General features: G+C 38.6%; 1 protein-coding gene and 1 long non-coding RNA gene across 2 annotated transcripts in view; one reads left to right on the top strand and one right to left on the bottom strand.

Moving 5' to 3' along the window:
- Positions 1-21,880, bottom strand: part of LOC118801261 — a 72,462-nt gene that overhangs the window by 11,419 nt on the left and 39,163 nt on the right. The gene's annotated exons all lie outside the window — the stretch shown is intronic.
- On the top strand, positions 13,090-21,234 carry si:ch211-165d12.4 (uncharacterized protein LOC100142635 homolog). The gene is made up of 4 exons (XM_036561474.1): positions 13,090-13,176; positions 15,047-15,361; positions 16,469-16,608; positions 20,478-21,234. The coding sequence occupies exons 1-4, from the start codon at positions 13,104-13,106 to the stop codon at positions 20,571-20,573; spliced, it is 624 nt and encodes a 207-aa protein (XP_036417367.1). The 5' UTR covers positions 13,090-13,103; the 3' UTR covers positions 20,574-21,234.

Genomic DNA, 21,880 nt, shown 5'->3' with positions numbered 1-21,880 from the left:
TGTTGCAGCTCAGTGATCACAGGCCTCCTTTTCTTTGAAAACCTGTCAGAAAGATACAAAAATAAACAATATGTCCACAGAATTCAAAAACCGTCAAAACCGCAGCCATTGTACTAAAGTTATATTTGGAACTTCTCGACAACTGCATGTTCTCAGTCAGCAGCCACAAACCAGACCAGTAAAAGCAACTGCATAAAAAACTGTGAACTCTGTGAAACAATGTAAAACGCTGTTTATGAAATCACTCTCGGTCTTCAGAGTCCAGGAACCAATTAGACAGTGACCAAAGCTTGCAGAATTCTATTGCTGACTTCGTAACCTCTTAAAATCCCAAGTTTATTACATGCTATGGCTTATTAACAACAGTGATTTCGATGCAAACTGGCTGAGCTATTCTTAGGTTATCGGAGTGTGTAATAAAACTATGGGCCTTTCGGGGGGCCCTGGCCATTTAAAGGGTCAATTGAAGGGATCTATTGACTGGAGCTTCAAGAGAGTGACTAGTAATGCACTAAACATAACATTGTTGAAGTTTCAAAATATACAGTCCATCAATGCTGGTGTGGGTAATCTGGAAAGCTAGTAGAATTCCCTATGGCCCGGTAGTGTTTTGGGCCAGTACCTTTGAGCTAATGTATAAACTCACACATATAAGCTCAATAACCCTCAGACAAACTATAAATGTTACATCTGAGTGTATATCTGTAGTAGTTTAGGAGCTAAACCAGCCTAAAGAGGAGCAGCCCTGGTCTGCTGATTGTAACAGAGTCTTGTACAGTGGATAGAGATTAGATGAAGCTGATGTTAGATTCTTATTCTCATTTTCTGTTCCACCTAAAATGATGTAGCACATTCAGATGCCAATACAGGTGCTGACGTGTAACCGCTGCACTATTTAAAGTGGAGCAAGAATTCGAATAAGAAGCTAACATCAGCCCCGACAGATTAGCGTATCAAATTCAGCACGATCTGGTGCTGACCGACACAACAGGCAGTGCTCTATAACAATCATTACTGTTTTTGCATTATTGATGTAGCGATTTTATATGAGAATCATATTAAAATGGACATCAGCAGCAAGAACTGCAAAAAAAAAGAAGGCACAGAGAAAACAAGAATAAAAAAAAACCTACTTAAGGAGGATGATGACATATCCAAGCAAGGGGCAGTGAGAAATACTGACCTTATTTAGCTTCTTTCGCTATCACTAGATAGCCATCTCAGTGTATCATATAAATAATAGACTAGCTAAACTCCCAGCACGGAGGGGGGCAGAGCATTCTTCATTGGCTTTGCTGATAATGTCGTTTTCGGCAGCTATATTTTTTCATTTGAAAATAGCAGATATGTTCTATCCTATCCTTTTCAAATATGAAATGGACACAGCGATCTACATCACCACAAGGTGTATTCAAACATAAAATAGACACAGTGGTACACATGACCACAAGGCGTATTCAAACATAAAATAGACACAGCGGTATACGACGACCACAAGACCTGATAAAATCCAAGTCTAAAACACCAAAGGCTGTGACACAGACAGGTGCCAAGATGTGGTAAACATTGAGTTAAACAACAGATAATCTAACATTCTGGCTGATTTCTTCATAACCAAAACTAAAGACTAATTAACTGTGGATGTTTCACTCAATAAGCTGTCATCCCTGCTAAGCCTGCTGTAGTTTAATGTAGTCATGTATTTCACCATCCACAACAAAAAATTATCCAAACAGGTTAGCAAACTTTGTACATCATGGTTTAAGACTTCATCCTCCTCTCCTTAATGGTGGCAAACCTGCCAACCACTTTGTCCTTGTCAAGGTCTTTGTCCTGCTCAACACACGACAAAGTGAGGTTGGATAGTCTGGCCTCATCCATGCACAACTGCAAATAGCTTTTAAAGAGCCTCAGAGGGCTGAAATTGCGTTGGGCTGCTGATGGGAATGGTTTTGTAAGTTCTATAGAGGACAGTCAGGTGTGGGTATCTCAATCCATGTTGCTGGCAATGAGGACTGGCAGGACTGCATCTTTTGTTGTTTTGAAAGGATGACAAGCACAACAAGAAGAAAGACGTAAGAGGGGCACAGGATGCCGACCAATCACAATCACTTAATCAGTGTCAGTCAGGGACAGACATTCGCTATTGTGGTCCAGGCAAAAAGTAACTCATTAGGAGGCTAAGCACGGGACCTGGGGCAGCCGCCCCCCTGACCCCGCAGGACAGTAAGAAATGAAGAAGATAGAAATGCACTGATTTTAGAAACAGTAATCTTGCATGAAGTCAGCACTATGTTTGTTTGTGAGAGAGTTTTGGGTGGACTGGTCTGCATCATGTAACTTCCGGTCTGAAAGATGTCCCACACTGGCCTTGTAAGCCATTCAGTCTAAATATGGTAACTAAGCTACAAAAACAGCTTGTTTTGAATTTAATGCTTTACATGTATTCACCTGTTGAGCCTTCAGAAATGTAGCTCCTGAAGTCATAAGGACTTTTTTTACTGCCGTCTGGTATGGAAAGCAAATCCAGCCAAAAAAGAAATTAAAATGAAAGCAATAAAATGTAAATGCAAACCTCTTTTTGTCATTTCTTTTTCCAAACATCTGCACAAATATCCTGCCAAAATTGAAAATGAAATGAAATACCTACATTTGCAATTTCATTTTTCAAATGAGCACGAGCCATTTGTGACAAAAATAAAAATAAATTTAAAACAGCTATTTGAAATTTCATTTTAGTCGTTATTCTGATATTTCATGGCCTTATCTAAATGAAAAAGCTAATAAAGAAAAGAAAATCCAAGCTTCACTTTAGCTCTGGCTTTTCTCCATGAAATGCAGAATACATGTCAAAACTAAAATCAAAATGCAGTGTTTACGTTCTTATTTCTTTTTCACAGCAATCTGCATATCTGACAAAATGAAAATGCAAAATGGATAAATCAACAGCAAAGTGACAGTTTGTGATTCAGTTTTTGGCGCGGACGCGCTTTAAGTGTCAGAATTAAAAGGCAAATGCCAACAAACATCAGCGCCACCTGCTGGAGATTTACTTTACATTTCCAACTTTTCGTTTTCGTTTTCAAACTACCAACATGCAAATATATGTTAGGCGGGGCTACGGGGTACATTTTGGGACATCCTCAGACCTCCGAGTCAGAACGGCATCATTCCTCAAGCTAAACAACTTCGAGTCTCGAGAAAAACCACTGTCATGTCTCAGATCTGGTGAAACTGAACATCAGACCAAACACCGTCAGACCAAACGGCCTCAGAGAAAAGGTATCAGACCAAACGCAAGCCTGGTCGAGCATACAGTGGTTCGTATAACTTAGATAACTATTATGTATCTTGATATAAATGCCAGTGTAACATTTTCAGTTTTTTTCTGATGGTGTTTGTTCTGATGTTCGGTTTCACCAGATCTGAGACCTGACAGTGGTTTTTCTCATTTGCCTCCCATAGTCTGGGACATGTCAACAAACAGCAAGGGTAGCCACTGATAGTTGTAATGTAAATGGCTTGTATTTATGTTATTAGGCAGCCACACATGAAGACTTAGGCTAAAATCATCCACATTCGAAAATGTAATTCCCAGAGTGTCCATCTTGTTTCCAACCACAACCACTTGAACACAAATTACCTCTGAAGTCATAAGTAGGAACTTCTAAGGTGGACCTGAAGGCAGCATTTCACTGCTTTTTGAATGAGGCACAATACAGGGCAGCCAATCAGAGAAGAGCCCATCTACAAAATGTCAGTTTTAAAGGCACAGGTAAAAAAAAAAACAGCATGTTTAATTCTAAGGGATAAAAAGAGGTTGGAACACAGTCATGTAAAAATGAATTATTACTGTTTTTGGTTCATAAATCCACACAAACATTTAACACTTGACTGTAGGTCATGTTCATAAGGCTACATGACAATTACATTAGTCTATCATGACGTCTGGCCTAAGCCTACATAAACATTTATAAAGGCTTATTCCAATAAGTGGCAGTTGTCATCATGAGGGCTGCTTTTGGCAAATTGACATGACGCCTGCATGCTGACATTAGGTTGTGTCATTGCACTTTCTGGGGTGAAATGACACCACATTATGACAGCTGACTTTTTAGTGGCATTGTGTGCATTTCACACTTGGTCTCCTGTTTCTAAAAGTGTCAATTTCACACACAGTTCTTAAAGTAGCGCCCCCGAGTGTTCCCCAAAGACGACAAAAAAAATGGCATGAAAACTACATTGGCCTAAAAACTTCTCTTATAGCAGCACCATCAAAAGAGAAAGGAAAGACATGACTCTGTGAAGCAGCATTTTGAGTGCCAGCAAACATTCGGCAAAAACACAACACATACTGCTCATTAAACATAAGAGCCAAATAAAATAAAATACACATAACTAATTTCAGTGCTTTAAGATTCATTACACCTTATAAATGGTGAAATGAAACTCACTTTACTTAAGAGGCAGAGAAAATAGACATATATGGCATTGCCATATTGATTCATAAAAATCTTCTAAGGGGCAGAGAAAATAGACATAACAGAGTATCAGTGTCAAAACCTTCACAATATACCTAGAATACAGTAGATTATCATTTCAACATCACCACACAGTGAGAAAACATCTTTTTAGAAATACTCATGTATGTTTGATTTTGCAGACTCACTTGTCAGGTTCTGGTTGGCTTACCAAATACAATCATGTCCATAAGTTTTTGGACAGTGACACAATTTTTGTAATTTTGCCTCTGTACACCACCACAATGGATTTGAAATGAAGCAGTCAACTTGTGATTGAAGTGCAGATGTTGAGTTTCAATTCAATGGGCTTAACAAAAAACATTGCATTAACTGTTTAGGAATTAAAGCCATGACTGCCTGAGGTCTGGAACCCATGGACATCATCGAATGCTGCATTTCCTCCCGTGAGATGCTTTTCCAGGCCTCTACTGCAGCCGCCTTCAGCTGCTGCTTGTTTGTGGGTGTTTCTGCCTTCAGTTTTGTTTTCAATAAGTGAAAACCTTGCTCGATTGGGTTTAGGTCAGGTGACTGACTCGGCCATTTAACAACATACCATTTCTTTGCTTTAAGAAGCTCTTGGGTTGCATTTGTTTTGAGTCATTATCGTTCTGTACTGTGAAGCACCATCCTGTCAGTTTTGCAGTATTTAAATGAATCTGAGCAGAAAGTGAAGCTCTACACACTTCGGAATTCATCCTGCTATGTCTACCAGCAGTAGCATCATCAATAAACACCAGTGACGCAGTTCCATTGGCACTCATATATGCCCATGCTATGATACTGCCTCTACCCTGTTTGACAGATGATGTGGTATGCTTCAGATCATGAGTCCTTCCTTTCCTTCTCTATACTCTTCTCTTCCCATCATTCTGGTACAAATTGGAATCTTAGTTTCATCTGTCCAAAGAATCTGTCCAAGAACTGGGCAGGTTTTTTTGGATGTTGTGTAGCAAAGTCTAATCTTGCCCTTCTGTTCTTGAGTGTTACCTCGTTTGCATCCTGAGGGAAACCCTCGGTATTTACATTTATGAAGGCGTCTCTTGACTGTAAACTCTGACAATGATACATCAATCTAATTCTTCACCGCGGAAAGAATTATGTGATCATCCACTTTAGTTGTCTTCCATGGTCTTCCAGGTCTTTTGGTGTTGCTGAGTTTGGCCTAAAGTTTCTGCTATCTCTCTGATAGGTTTGTTTTGTTTTGTGCATCGACACCTCTTGGGCCGCGTATTGAGAGTTCATGACCCATGTGCTATGTCATAATGTGCTATGCCAGTAAACCTGTGTTGCTTGACGTAGGTGTAATGTCAACTTGATGCTTAAGTTGACAAAAGCTTAATGACAACTGCCACTTACTGAAATAAGTATCTTATAAATGTGTTTCTAGATTTATGTCAGCTGTCATGAAAGTATGCACAGTTTTAAAGGGGTAGGAAGCATGACCAGGGCCCTTCTGAAATCTGATTGGCCACCCCAGATGCCACCTCATAATTTCCACTGTTTGTGCCTTTAAGAAGAGAGGCGGAAGAATCTCTCTCTGCAACCACTCCACCCCTCACCCTCCCCACTGGTGCACACTCTCAACAATATATCTCTCCTTTATCACTTTGCTTTTCAGTGGAAAGTGAACTGGCGATCAGTGATCAACCGAATAAATGTCCCCCCCTTTGCGCTTTCTTACTGCCACCCACCTAAAACTCTCTGCCAACCCTTTGCTGCCCCTGGTAACATTTTCTAGAACCACCAGTGCAGAAAGGCCTTATGTAACTGTCCTGTAGCCCTGTCAAGTCTCACCAAACGTTTTAGGTGGAAATTAAAAAATTGAATACAAGGAAAATGTAGTACATGCGCCCTTTAAGTCTCTCAGGTTGTTGGTGAAGCACAAACAAAAACTGAAACGTGTTAAAAGGAACTTAAAGGGGAATTCCACAAATTTTTCAACATTTCAGCATAAACAGTTAAGCTGTTAACAAAGTCATTCAGAGCAGTTTCTTGTGAAACACTGTGTGGTAGAGAAACTTGCAAACTTGCATTTACAATGGTGGTGATAGAAACCAGACATGTAAATTGAATGCGTCTAGAGGCGTCCTTGTGCAGCAAAAAACACGTTTTCTCAAAATTTACCACTACTTAACTGTTACTAATATTACATATGAAAACTCAGAAGACACGTGTAGGTTCACTGGTGGTTTTGGATAATAAATAAAATGGCTACATTTGTGTCATAGATATCATGACCCTTGGTTCCCATCACTACCACTGCAAAGAAGCTGGTCATTTTATTTACAATAACCCATTTCACACCAAATCATTGTGTATGATTAAATTGTTGAGATGCAGTCATGTAGAAATATAGAAAATATTTTGGTTGTTTTGTTTGGAAAAAGTATGTCAAAATGGTGGGTGAGTGTATTTTCAAACTGCTAAAAAATTTGCTTTGCTGTAATAAACTGCTATGTTACCCATGACCATCTGAAAGTTTCAAGACACTTAATTTGGAAGTTAAGAATGTCTCGTATGAAGTATGAGAAGTATCAGTTTCTATTTGCCTGGAGAAAGACTGTTTATATTTGGACTCAACAGCAAAACAAATACACTGATCAGGCATAACATTATGACCACCTCCTTGTTTCTACGCTCATTGTCCATTTTATCAGCTCCACTTACTATATAGGTGCACTTTGTAGTTCTACAGTTACAGACTGTAGTCCATCTGTTTCTCTGCATACTTTGTTAGCCCCCTTTTACCCTGTTCTTCAGTGGTCAGGACCCCCATGGACCCCCGCAGAGCAGGTACTATTTGGGTGGTGGGTCATTCTCAGCACTGCAGTAACACAGACATGGTGGTGGTGTGTTAGTGTGTGTTGTGCTGGTCTGAGTGGATCAGACACAGCAGTCAGAGCAACCTCCTCATCCCTTCATGCCTTTCAACTCTCTCGATGAAGCCGGTCAGCTTCTTTTTCACCAGCATCTTGTTAGAATTTTCACATTCCACCTTAAATGGTGCAGCAGTTACACTCCGCAGAATGGAAGTGCTGCATGATTTAAGGGGGAACAGGAAAATGCTAATAGAAAACCACCTTCAGCCTCGTCAACTTTGAGGAATATTTGGGGGAAATATTGTGTTGGGAAGGTCACTTTCACCTGAATGTTTCCTACTGCACTCCGCCATCTTGCACGCACAATGCTGTATGGTCACTGTCTTTGTCTCTTGGGATCGGCAAAACGAAATGTGGGGAGGTCAAATGTTTTCTCAGGTAGGGTCTTACACACACACATGACCGGATCGGCAATGAAAACAAAAAACAGAGAAGCTTGCGTTACAACAGACACAGAGGCGGTGTGATTTAATTCTCTGCTCAGGATGCCATTACTCCAACATATCTTTACCTAGAAAGTAGTTGTTTGCTGCTATATTAATGTTAAGTTTGTTGTATAAAGAACATTTAACTAGCTTTTTTACTATAAGGCTGTTAAGCATGTATATCATCACTGCAATAAAAAAAAACCTCAAACATCCAAAACTGCAACTTTATAGAAAAATAATGTTCTTTGCTTTAATGTACTAACATGTATTAACATTTTCAGACCAGATCCATTGATGATTTTAACGAATACTGGGAACTTATTGGGACTTTCTAAGTGAAAGTAACATTATACAAAATGAATGTGTGCATTTCAAATTCATTAGAAGGGCTTCCTAACCTCAGCTCTGTGTTCACAAACAAGAAATAAGCTAATCAAGACTGCCAACGTTTATACAGAGTAAAAGACATGACATCATCAGTGCTAAAAAAGTTTATTTTATCTGTTTATACACTACATGGCCAAAAGTATGTGGTCTAATTGTTGGGTTTGGTTATTTCAGCTACACCCACTGCTGACAGACGCGTCAAAGTGAAGACACAGACACGTAGGCTTTATAGACAAACATTGGCAAAAGAACGGGTTGCAATGAAGAGCTCAGTGAGTTTCAGTGTGCAGGGGTGGATTTAGTGATTCTGGGGCCCTAGGCCAGACATGTCACACTGGGGAGCATTCGGGCCAAAGTGCTGTGGATATTGGCGTTTACCCTCATCTATCGCTCTGAATACAGTTCATGAAGCCCTTGCTAATTAGCTGATGTGCTGAGTCAGTTGTATTTTATGAGGCAGTGTGCTGAAGTCTGCAGTGTTTTGGCCTGCGAGAACCGGAAACTGACAAATGTGCCTTAGGCAAAAAAACAGGAACAAAAAACAGGAATGGGGCCCCATGGATGCACATTTTTAAATGAATTGTGGGTCTGGGTTCCTGAGTCGTATATCTGTTTACATTGCAAAAAAAAATGTATCTTGGCAAGTGAACTCATCTAGCTGATAATATACAATATTTCTCATCTTGACATAGTTGAAGAATACTATGAGATTATTTTACATCATTATAATAGCAGGTAATTTTGCTTGTTTTAAGAAATATAGCTAAATTATCTGCCAATATAGTTAGATAGTTTGGTACAGAGTAACGCAGAAGTACAGTAAAGAGTATTTTTTTTATTTCTTGTGTTTTTCAATAAGTAATAAGTAAATTAATCCCAATACATTTTAATTGAGAAGTAATTAGTAACTTGAATGGATTACTTTTTTGAGTAATTACTCAACACTGGAACTATCTATACTGACAATAACGCTAGCATTATGTAGTGCTGAGCCTGTGCAGCACAAGATAACTCTAAAAGTAATCTTGTGCAACAAACAACCAAACACCCCCATTATAACTGAAAAACGAAGTCATGATCCAGCTGCAAGCAGCAGAACATGATGCATTGCATTGCTTTTGACAGGCATAACTCTTCCATTCCTCCTTAAAATGGATGAGAAGAAACTCTCCCATGAAGTGCAGAAAAGGAGGGACCTCTATGACCCTTTCAGTAGATATTCTGAGGATTTCAACAGAAATGAAACCATATGGAGAGAAATAAGCAGAGTGTAGAAAGCTGGAGGTTAATGGATACCATTTGTTTTGTATCACTGACTGATAAGTATACTTAGCTACCTAGCAGATATACAATAGCAGATAAAACTGAGGTGCCCAATACGACAGCATTGCAAGGAAACTCACTCAGCTGACATCTCAAGCTATTTTCTGATAGGTCTGTGGTTTGTTTACTTCATTAGATGCTGCTACATTTGGATGCTCACTTGCTGTTGTTCTTGTGTTTCTCTACTGCACTTGGATAACTTGTGTGAATTTCACGGAGGGTGCTAGAGTCTATCCCAGCAGTCACTGGGCAGAAGGCAGGAAACACACTGGATAGGGCGCCAGTCACAACTTGGAACAGTCCATTATAATCATGATAAGGCAGTAGTGTGGCTTTGAAATTACTGATCTCTACAGTCAAATATTCATATATTTGAATATATTTGTACATAATATATTTTTCAGAACAAATTATTGAACATCAACACATGCAGTATATCTAATTCGTATTTTCATGGGGTTTGGCTCATGGGGGCCCTAGGCAGCTGCATACCTTTGCCTGGTGTAAAAACCTCCCCTGTCAATGTGCCACTGTCAAAGGATGCCACCTTTCCAAAAGTCTGTCAAATGTCTGCCTGCTAGAACTGCCTTGGTCAACCGTAAGTGCTGTTATTCTTAAGGTGAAATGACCAGGAGAAACATTAGCTCAGGGGTGAAATGGTGTGGCACACAAGCTCACAGGATGGGACCACCGAGTGTTAAAGCATGAGGTGTAGAAACATCATCTGTCCTCAGTTACAACACTGTTCATTGGGAGCTTCATGGATTGGGTATTGATGACCATGGCAGCCAAGTAACCGCACCAAGCCTGAGAACATTCTGGCAGTCTGACAGGTGTATCTGGGTTTGGTGGATGCAGGAAAGCGGTACTTGCCTGAATGCACAGTGCCAACTCTAAAGTTTGGTGGAGGAAGGATAATGAGCTGGGGCTGTTTTTCATGGTTTGGGTTCCTTAGTTCCAATGAAAGGTGATCATAATTCTACAGCATACAATCATATTCTACAGAATTGTAGACAACCCCCCAGGGGACCTTAACATACAGCTCCAGAGGCATAAACAATTGACTCAGAGACAGCCTCAAGTGGTTAGAGTCAAGATTGAAAGGAGGCCAGTAAACGGGACAGGGATAGGGGCAGAAACACAAACATGGTCTGGAGCTGGGACTATTTATATAACAAAGACAAGGATAGGGACACTGTTTGGAACAGACACAATCTGGAGCGCAAACTGAGCGAAGAACTAAGGCTGACACTGTATGAAACAAGCCACTAAAAATGATTTATGTTTGATGTTTGTTTCATAGTTGAAACCAATGTATTGCACGCAAATTAATGTTTGCAGCAAAGTGCAATAAAATGAGAGGTTAACCTAACTAGGCTGGTTTAAGCTAACCTAACTAAATAATAAACAGAACTCCGAAAAGCAGAGTACTGCTGACTAAACTGAAACTATTTAAAATAACTGGGCTATTTGAGTTAGCCTTACTTGCTGCAGAAGTGTGGATCACTGAAAAATAGAAAAGTAACTAGTACTTTAATACTAAAACTTAAATATAAAGTTATTTAAACTTGACCCTGTTCACTACCTTGACTCTATGCAATGTTTGCATGATTTCTTTTAAAGTAAAGTCAACTAATTTAAGTTTAGAGTTTAACTCACTACCTTCATTTTTGATGGTCTGGTCTTATATCATGAATGAGGCTTTAAAGCAGGATGTGTGCATGTGAGTTTGATCCTTTAAATTCCAGGCTTATTGCATACTAAGGCTTATTATTCAGCAACTACAAGAACTTCAATGCAAACTAGCTGAGCTATTACTAGGTTATAGAAGTGTGTAATAAAACTTTGGGCCCGCGGTCAGGCCCTGGCCATTTCAGAGTTTAAAACAAAGCCATTTTTAGTACAACCACAAACAAAACACAAATGTATAAATATACAAATGGACACAAGACCAGAAATAAACACAAGAACACATAAGTGTTATTTAAACACAGGGGACAAAACAAGACAGCTAAGGGAACTCGACAAAGACTAAGAACAAGACAGGACTCTGCAGGAGACATGGGAGGATGCTAGAGAGGACGAAGCCTGGACAGCGAAACTGTGACAATTTCAACTCGGAACAGATCATTCTGTGCTCTGAAAGTATCTTGGAAATGTACAACCCAAAATGTAAATAAAAACAAACTGCAATGATGTGCAAATCATTTAAATCCTATATGTAATTGAAAATAGTACAAAGACAACATATCAAATGTTAAAACCGAGAAAATGTATTGTTTTGTTTTTTTTTTAAATATATGCCCATTTTGAATTTGATGCCAACAACACTTTCCAAAAAAGTTGGGATAGGGGCAACAAAAGGTCAGGTAAATTTGTGAAATGCTAAAAAAACACCTGGTTGTTGACTGGCAACAGGTCAGTAACATGATTGGGTATAGAAGAGCATCTCAGAGAGGCTGAGTCTTTCAGAAGTAAAGATGAGGAGGGGTTCATCACTCTGTGAAAGACTGCGCTGGCAAATAGTGCAACAATTCAAGAATAACATTTCTCAACATAAAATAGCAAAGAACTTTTGCTTTTCATCATCTACAGTATATAATATCATTAAAAGATTCAGAGAATCTGGAGAAATCTCTGTATGCAAGGGACAAGGCCAAAAATCAATATTTGTTGGTGATCTTTTGGCCGTCAGGCGGCACTGCATTAAAAACAGACATGATTCTGTTGTGGAAATCACTGCATGGGCTCAGAAACACTTCTGGAAAACACTGTCTATGAAAACAGTCCGTTGCTGCATCCAGAAATGCAAGTTAAAACTCTAAAACGCAAAGAAGAAACCATATATAAACAGGATCCAGAAATGCTGCCACCTTCTCTGGGCTTAAGCTCATTTAAAATGGACTGAGGCGAAGTGGAAAAGTGTCCTGTGGTCCGACAAATCAAAATTTGAAATTCTTTTTGGAAATCAAAGATACTGTGTCCTCCAGGCTAAAGAACACTCAGCTTGTTATTAGTGCACAGCTCAAAAGCCAGGGTTCATAATGGTATAGGCGTGCATTAGTGCACATGGCATGGGTTATGTGCACATCTGTGACAATAAAACGATAAATGTTTCAACATTTGATATCATATTTTCATTTAAATATAGGGTTTAGACAATTTGCATATCATTGCATTCTTTTTTTATTTACATTCTGCACAGCGTCCCAACTTTTTTGGAAATGGGGTTGTAATAATAGACTGGTTTTTATACTTCCATTTAATTTCATAAACTTTACTTTATAGTCTATCTTGACACATATTGAAAACACAGCCTCATCTTTTCACCTTTATTTCTAACTGCTAAGTGTTCACTTCAAATACAGGCTTCATATTTTCAGAAGCAATCAAAACAGAAAAATATTGTCGTCTCACAAGTACCTACCAAAGGAAGAAGAAGGAAACCAATGCAATCAAAAAGCAGCAATGCAGGTCAGGTGCAAAGTGATGCACACTTCCTCTCCGCCGTTTTAAAGCAGCACACGGCATAAAGTGACACCAGTCTTGCGGATGCAGCAGTGATGATGACTCTGAGTGTGACTCTCTGCTTTACTGCTGTTCTGTTCAGCCAATACAGCGCCGTTCTAACAGCAGGTAAGAACAACATTCAGACTCCATCAGCTTGTTTTAGTTCATTATTTGAAATATTTCTATTTTAGACACACCTGCTGTTTATAATGCAGTGCTGTAGTCTTTCTACTTTATTCAGATTTTGTTATTTATTATTCACAAGTCTTTTTAAAACCTTCCTAGTTTATCTTTTTCCAATAAAGCATCTTGCACTCTGCACGACTTGTTTTATATATATATATATATATATATATTTATCTATATATATATATATATATATGCATAACAAATCGTGCAGATTACATTGTCAATAGTAACTCATGTACTTGTACTTCTGTATTTTGTCTACTTCAGCATCACGCATGCTGCAGCAGTGAGATAGTAACAGTATTGAATTCAGGCTTACAGCTAAACCTTTGCAGTCAAATGTAATTTTGACCTACTTTTGCTGTTAAACATGTATCTTTTACCTGCTTTTGGTATTAAATATGCAGTTTTAATCTGTTTTACTGCTAAAACTGTTTTAATCTAGTTTTAATGTTAATAATGTAGTTGTGGTTAAAAAAAATTGCTTTTACTGCTAATAACGCAGCCTTAATCACTTTTACTGCAAATAATATAGTTTTAGCACAGTGTTACTGTCAATGATGTAGTTTTAGTTTTCTGTTACTATTAAACATTGCTTCTACTGTTAATAATGCTATTTTAACCACTTTTACTATGGAGTTATAACCTGCTGTTACTGCCAATAATACAGTTCTAACCCACGTTTACTGTCAATGATGTGGTTTTCACCTACTTTAATTGGTCTCACACTCTGACAGTAAATACAAGAGACTTGCAGAGGTTTCTGTTTTGAAAAGCCCTGTTCCACACATATACATCACTCCCACACACCCACCTCAGGACTGCATGCTTTAACTACAGTTTTAAGTACTCAGTAGGATGTATTGAGTCACTGTTGTTTTAGTAAACTCACCACTGTAGAGCTTAACACTGTTTTTTAACAGAAGAACAGAAAGTGATTTTAAGCATACGTATTTTTGGTGTTTATTTTATGTATGCAGAATAAAAAAATAACAAATTACTGTTTAATAATGTTAATATTTACTTTGCAAACAATAAGCCCTTTGATAATGTAAAACCTGTCATTTTGGTTTGAAATGTTTTGGTTTACATCTAATTTACATTAAAGTTTTTACCGTCTCCTGTAAAGTTACCCTTTTGGAAACACTGCAGTGATAATATAAACAGAAAGTAAGTTACTTCTGTATTTTTAGTCACAGAATATTTACCTCACCAGTAAATGTACTACAGAGGAAGCCATGCTTTAAAATGCATTTAATGTATCCACAGGGGTTTATTTTAAATTCAAATACTTTAAATTCAATACAGGTGTAAACCTAAAAAGCAAAATAATGACTCAGCAATCTGCTGCACTATCCATGTGTTTTTGAATATCCCATTTGATTATATCAACTCAAATTTAAAATATTTACTTCGTCAGTATTTTAAGTGGTGACATTTAAAGAAATGCAAAAAAGTGAAAAAAGTAAACTTCTCAAAAAATTACAAGAAGTTAAAAGAAAGCCTAGAATCTAGTCTAGAGTCTAAAATGTTCTCCAATCATACTGTTCTAGAATATTCTCCCCACTGTCACTACTAGTTCTCTTAAACGTGGGAAAATCTTCTCAGACTCTGTTGGCTGATGCTTAAATTCCCATCACTTTGATAGATGTTTATCATCGCATCATCCATCTGTACACCTGAAAACACAGCTCTACTGACTGAACTCTGTACTTTTAGTGGTTTATATCTAGGCTATTGGTTTTTTCTATAGACTCCAAACTTTCTCAATCAGTCTGAACGTTGTCAAAATTTGTCATTTCTACAGGCCCTGTAACGAAGAATCAAGGAGAAAATCTGACCATGGTGTGCACCACAGAGGACACTGACCCAATGGGTTTATATCTACATCTAAGAAACCCTGAGAAACATGAAGTATTTTACTATGACATCAATAGTAAAACACTGACATCCCCCCCTGAGTATGAGGGAAGAGTTATCACCAGCGGTGACCCCAAGGAGCTAACAGTAACCATCACTAGTCTACGAGAGAACGAGATGGGCGTCTACACCTGCGTGTTTAACTTTTTTGATGGAAAACGTGTAGAAAAGGAGACGAATGGTGCTCTGGTGTTTGTGAAAGGTGAGCAAGCATCTGTGTCACTGTGAATCTGAAGCCATACGACTTTCTCCTTCTGTACTGTGATGTATTTGCACGTGAAATATGGTGTCAGGGAGGGTCTCTGAGCTAGCTGAGCATTTTCTTTCGAGGAAACGTGGGAGTGGGAGGAGAGGTGATATTATTGGTTAATATTATATTTCCCTGTTCGCTGGTGCACAGTAATATAATCAAAAATCTGACGTGTATCAGTCATTACATTTTTTATGACCACAGACTACCAATACATAAAATCCATTTGATTTAAGGTTGACTTTACCCAGCAGTCTGGTATAAATGCTGACTCAGCAGTCTGCTGTGCTACGCATGAGTTTTTGAATATTCTATCTGATTATATCAACTCAAATTTCTATTTCACCAGTATTTCAAGTGGTCATGTTTAAAGAAATGCCAAAAAGTGAAAAAAAAGCACTGTATTAGAATCTTCTTCCCATTCACAATATTCTACACTTTTCATCCATCCAGAATGGTCTAGAATGATCCCCCCATTCACACTGGTCTAGAATGATCCTCCCATTCACACTGGTCTAGAATGACCCCCCCCATTCACACTGGTCTAGAATGATCCCCCCGTTCACACTGGTCTAGAATGATCCCCCCCGTTCACACTGGTCTAGAATGATCTCCCCCTTTCACACTGGTCTAGAATGATCCCCCCCGTTCACACTGGTCTAGAATGATCTCCCCCTTTCACACTGGTCTAGAATGATCTCCCCCGTTCACACTGGTCTAGAATGATCTCCCCCATTCACACTGGTCTAGAATGATCTCCCCCTTTCACACTGGTCTAGAATGATCTCCCCCATTCACACTGGTCTAGAATGATCTCCCCCGTTCACACTGGTCTAGAATGATCTCCCCCATTCCCTCTGGTCTAGAATGATCTCCCCCATTCACACTGGTCTAGAATGTTCCCCTAATCCACACTTTTCAAGAATGTTCTCCCCCATGTCACACAGGTTTATTTGGTTTATCAGACCATTTTCTACACATTCTAATATAGGAACAGTATATTGTGAACCGCTGTGTCACTGTGCTCTGCCCTTAACTGATAATGTGTGGGTTTTACAGCGCAAGAGGCCGTGACTAGCAAAGTTTCTAATACAGAACCATCTGCCATGCCAGAGATGCTCGTGCTGGTTTCCGCACTTACTGCCTGCACTGTTGTCATACTGTGTGTGTTGGTGACCGCAGTGTGGATAATACCCAAGGTAAGCACAGTGTACTCACATCAGCCTGTAGCCATTTGCATGGAGGCAGGGGTTAAACTGGGATTTGGGAGGTGCTTCTTTCATGTGTACAAACAATGTGGAATAATATTGTTTAATACATGGAGCTCTGCTCTGCACTGATATCATGGAAATGTGATTAATCCCTTAAGCTACTTTGTATGTCCACATGCTAAGGCTTATTTTCAGCAACTACCTGGATAACCATGCAAAACAGAATCCTCATATTTTGTGTGATGTTCCAACAGTAAAAAAAACAGGGACAATAATCTAGGCTACATAAACTTTGAGGTATAATGAGTGAGGTTAAGTTTTGAGCTGAAAAGCCTGTAAATTCTTAAAAAAAAAACAGTTCCTAAATGGCTCTTGGCTCGGGTGTACAATTCTCAGAGAAGCCTTTGAGTAATATAGAACTTTTAAATTATGTTGAGGTTCTCTGAACCTTAGAAAGATCCATCACACACAAATCTCATATTTGTAAATAATTCTTTAAGAATCCATACAATGAAAGGTTATTTATGGAACTAAAAGTGGTTCTTTTATGGCAGTGATCCTCAGGGACCCAGATATGGTCCACATTTTTCTACAACCCAACTTGCAACACATAGGGATAGTGCAAAAACATGGACCGTCTTGGGGTCCCTGAGGATTTATTTAAGAAAAATGAGAAAAATCTCACTTTTAATTGCATTAAATTTATTCTGAGATAAAAAAATCCCTCAGCAAGATTGTTTGACAAAACCATGTGACACAATTATTGGCACCCCTGCATTTAATATTTTGTACAACCTTCCTTTGGCAATAAAACAGCACCCCTCGAACACCTTATAAGGTTGGAGAATACAGAGCAGTGAATTTGAGACCATTTCTCTGTACAGGATCTCTCCAGATTGTCCAGGGTCTTTGGTCATCTCCTCTCCTTTTTAGCTCACCCCTCAGGTTTTCTATGGGGTTTAGATCAGGGGACTGAGATGGTCATGGCAGAAGCTTGACACTGTGTTCATTAAACCATTTTTGTGTTGATCCTTTGGATTTGGTTTTGGATCATTGTCCTGCTGGAAGATCCAACGATGACCAATTTTTACGATGAGAGACTTTGATTTAAAATATCCTGATATTTCATGATGAGTCCATGATGTCACATACCCTAACGAGATTCCCAGGGCCTTTGGAGGAAAAACAGTCCACAACATCACAGACCCTCCACCATACAGTGGGCATAAGGTTCTATTCTGTATAGTCATCCTTTTTACGCCAAACCCACCTCAAGGGTTTGTTGCCAAACAGCTCCATTTCTGTTTCATATGACTATAGAACAAAAGTTCTAGTCAAAGTCCCAGCACAGTTTAGCAAACTCAATACACTTATGTTTGTGGTTAGATGACAGGAAAGCCTTTTTCCTAGCATGCCTTCCAAATAATCTGTTGGCCTGGTGTTGGTGTTTAAGGGTAGTTTTGGAGACCAGGTGACCCCCAGATGCTACTTTTTGTACTTTTTTTTTCTGTAACAGTGATCCTTGGATTTTTTTTGCCTCTCTTACCATCTTCCTCACTGTGCATTGGGGCAAAATAAAATTGGGTCCTTGTGCAGGCAAGTTTGTCACGGTTCCAGTTGATTGGAACTTTTTACTTATTGCCCTAACTGTAGACATGGGCAAGTAGCTCTTTTTATAGCCATTCCCTGACTTATGTAGGTCAACACACTTCCTTTATTTGAACTGTGTGTTCTCTTGTCTTTTTCGTGTTGAAGAATGACTATAGGGAATGACCTCTGTGTGACCTCGTATATATACCCCAGTCAAACAGGAAGTCATGGATTACTGATTGAAAGTTCCTTGACACTATGATGAACTTAAAAAAGTAAAATATATCGGGGCTCCCAAGTGGTGCAACCGTCTAAGCGTTGGCCCTGTCATCAGGAGATCGCGAGTTCGATCCCTGGTGATGCTACAGCCATCCGTAGCCTGGAGTCCAAGAGAGCACAATTGGCCTCGCTCTCTCTGGGTGGGTAGGATGCCCCCCCCCCTCTGCCCCCCATCACTCAACGCAATGCTAGTCAGTGCAGGTGTCTGTTAGCTGACGTAGCAGATCTGGCGGTTGGCACTTTCCTCCAAGCACGTTCAGCTGTCCAGTGACGTTGTGTGAGTGGCAGTTTGAAAAGATGCGGCAGCGCTTCACAGGTCTCGGAGGAAGCCTGTGTTAGCCTTCGCCCTCCTAGCGTTGATAGTATCGTGTGATTGGGGGAGTCCTAACTAGCGGGTGGAATTGGGAATGATTAAATTGGGGAGAAAATCGGGTAAAAATGGAAAAAATGCTTTAGTTACATTTTGTTTCTAAGAATGTCTAAGGTTGCCCATAATTGTGGCACATGTGGTACTCTCCAACCAAATACAATGCTCTAGAAGAAGCCTAAGTGTTGTTTTATTGGAAAAGGAGGTTGTACAAAGTATTAAATGCAGGGGTGCCAATAATTTTGGGACGTGTGGTTGTGTCAAAAAATCTTTTCTCATTTTTTCAGTCTGAGATTAAGCTAATTCACCAAAGGGTGAATTTCTTATAACCCTTCTTACTCATCTTTACCAGGAGTTCTAATAATTGTGGAGGGAACTGTTTATTATAATAGGGTGTATAACGGTGTATTATAGTAGACTATATTACAACAGGGTATATTATAGTAGGTTAAATTATAATAGGGTGAATTATAGTAGGTTATGTTATAGTATTCTACAGTATAAACGACTATATTATAGTAAGCTCTATTATAACAGCACATTGTTGCTGTCAGAACAAAACCTTGTAACTCCATTTTTGTTAATGTTCAATTTTTAACATTATTTGAAAACACCTGCTGCCACTTTACACTGTCAAAACGCCACGATGGACAGACCCATCAAAATGGTCTAAAATCATTTAGAACACAATCTTGTTATATTAACTTGTATTGAAATGATTTTTTTTTCTTCTCCAGTAAAGTTACTTTTTTGGAGATTTTGTTTTGACAGTGACGATTATTTAATAATACCCCATATTATATTATAGTATTCTCTGTTATATTAAGCTATATTATACTAAGCTACTTTATTATAAGACATATTGCAGTAGGCCATATTACAATAGGTTATATTAAAGTTAGCTATATTATAGTAGCCTACACTTTTAAAAAAAGGGGGTTCTTCAAGAGTTTCTTGTGAAAGAAAATGGTTCTATATAAAATCATCAACACTCAAAGAACCCTTTGCATGTTTAAAGGGTTCTGGGCATCATGAAATGGTTCCTTTGATTGGAAAATGTGCTGTAGAGGGTTCTATATAGCACCAGAAAGGGTCTTTCTTTTGTTATGTTGTCAAGCTTGTAATAAGAAAAGCACCCTTTTTGGTGCTATATAGAAACTTTTATTAAAAAGGTTCTACGTAGAACCATCTACAGCACATTCTCCAACAATCTGAAGAACGCTTTCACAACGCAAAGAACCCTTTAGTCATGCCAAAGGTTCTTTGACTGTGCATATTTCTATATAGGACCATGTTATTTACTACAGAACCCTTGAAGAACCATCTTTTTTGAGAGTGTGTATGTTATAACAGGCTGTTCTATATTAATCCCTAGATGGAGAAGTCTTGTACACGTTTGCTTGCTCACTTGGGTTTCTATGAGTGTGTGTGGTCAGGGTTTGTTTGAATGCAAGGAAAAGCAGCTGCTGACTTGTTTATGCTCTACTTGTTATGTGTGATGATTCACACTTTGTACAAAGCTGTGCATTTCCCAACAGGCCACTGCAGCTAGTGCATTGTGGTTTGTCTTAGAGGCGAACAAAAATGTCAAATTGCTGAGTCAGCTTGTTTTTGTGTATAGGTGAAGGCCCTGTGTGCGAGGCGGAGAGACAACAGGTCCAAGGCTCATAACGCAGTTTATGAAGATATGCGCGCCCACCGTATGCAACAGATCTAATTTAAACCCCCCTTTCCTGCACTCAGAGGTTGAAGGTTTGCCCTATCTGTCATTGCTGGATGCTTAAAACCACCTTGTTTGCTCTTTCAATGTAGATACAAAAGACTGTTGTCAGAACTAAACCTTGTATCGCCATTTTTGTTGTTTTTCAGTTTTTGACATAAATTGAAAGTATCTGTTGACCTTTACATTGTGTGCAAATTTCATGATGAATGGACAAAAAAAATGACCCAGAATGACTTACTTATACTTGTAAAGTATGTTTTTACCTTCTCCTGTAAACTTTACATTTTGGAGATATGAGGTTTCGACCTGCTGACCTTTACATTGTGTAAAAAAATCATGATGAACGAAGCAATTCCGACTGCAATGACATTTTACTATATAAAATAAATGCTTTATAGTGTGTATATTCCTGTAAATAGATATTTTTAAAATAAAATTGTCAATATAATGCAGTCCGGTGTGAACTGTGCGACAATTTGTGAAAAACAGTAATAATTAATAAATAAATAAATAAATAAACATGCTTGTTACAATGCATACACGTTTACTTTCCACCTATACATGTATGTATGTTTTTTAATGTTTATTTTAATGTAAATAAAATTTGAAAAGTAGACTGTAAAAATAAGATACTCAATAAATATATTTTAAGTGATGCATGTTTGTTGTATCATACAGTTCTCTCTCTGTTTTATTCCTAAACATACAAAGTCATCTACAAGTATCTTACACAGAAGATGGGGAAAGCCTGGTGACTCGCTGTTAGACTCAGACTCAACTCGCACTTCAGTTTCATGTTGACTCTACATTACAAATTTGAAATGTGATGAAATGTCAAAAAGGCATGAACAAAAATGACCATGAGCCCTCAGTTACTGATCTTGCATGTGCATCCTTGCCTGTGAGTTTTGTGACTGTCAAGCACAGTCATTTGCTGTGATCTTCTGCAGCCCTTTTGTAGTATCCAAAATCATTTACTATCATCATAAATTCTGTTCCCTACAACAGGACTCTATATAGTGATCCAGATTTTCTAATGTAAGGTACAGTGATTAGGGGACCATTTCAGACACAGCCATTGTTTTATGATAGTTTAGAGAAGGTTATGGCCTTGTAAGGCAAAAAAGTCCCAAAATAAAACTGTTTTTTTTTTTTTTCGTATTTATCACTACTTTACCGTCATCAAAATTAATTTTAGAAGACGTGTAAGTTCACTGGGCATTTTGAATAGTAAACAAGATGTATATACTTGCACTGTGGTCATCACAACCACACGTTCCTGTCAGTACCGCTGTAAACAA

Source organism: Colossoma macropomum, unplaced genomic scaffold (assembly GCF_904425465.1).
Source record: "Colossoma macropomum unplaced genomic scaffold, Colossoma_macropomum, whole genome shotgun sequence".
In the NCBI taxonomy this organism is placed as follows: domain Eukaryota; kingdom Metazoa; phylum Chordata; class Actinopteri; order Characiformes; family Serrasalmidae; genus Colossoma; species Colossoma macropomum.
The sequence above is the reverse complement of the archived record's forward strand: the minus strand, read 5'-3'. Positions and strand labels throughout refer to the sequence as shown.